General features: G+C 33.9%; 1 protein-coding gene across 1 annotated transcript in view; it reads left to right on the forward strand.

Moving 5' to 3' along the window:
* Positions 1-360, forward strand: part of DYNC2H1 (dynein, cytoplasmic 2, heavy chain 1) — a 522,114-nt gene that overhangs the window by 64,976 nt on the left and 456,778 nt on the right. Inside the window, exon 30 of the mRNA XM_012659112.1 lies at positions 10-217. Within this exon, the coding sequence (XP_012514566.1) occupies positions 10-217 (208 nt within the window). The remainder of the gene's footprint in view (positions 1-9; positions 218-360) is intronic.

Consider the following 360-nt stretch of genomic DNA (forward strand, 5'->3'; position numbering starts at 1 on the left):
TGAAAATAGATGTCAGCTCGTGGATTATCTGTGATGGTGATATTGACCCTGAGTGGATAGAATCTCTGAATTCTGTCCTGGATGATAATCGACTGCTTACTATGCCCAGTGGAGAAAGGATTCAGTTTGGCCCAAATGTTAACTTTGTATTTGAAACTCATGATTTAAGTTGTGCCTCTCCAGCCACAATATCTAGAATGGGGATGATCTTTATTAGGTAAGTCATAGAGCATTTACATACATTATATTAGAATATTCTGCAATTGCTATCCTGGTTTCACAGCTAAGTAAAATAAGTATAGTACAAATAATGTAAAAATATTTATTTTCCTCATTTATGATTACCTTATTTTTTCTCAG

The sequence above is a fragment of the Propithecus coquereli genome, unplaced genomic scaffold (assembly GCF_000956105.1).
Source record: "Propithecus coquereli isolate 6110/MARCELLA unplaced genomic scaffold, Pcoq_1.0 Scaffold6, whole genome shotgun sequence".
Classification (NCBI taxonomy): Eukaryota; Metazoa; Chordata; class Mammalia; order Primates; family Indriidae; genus Propithecus; species Propithecus coquereli.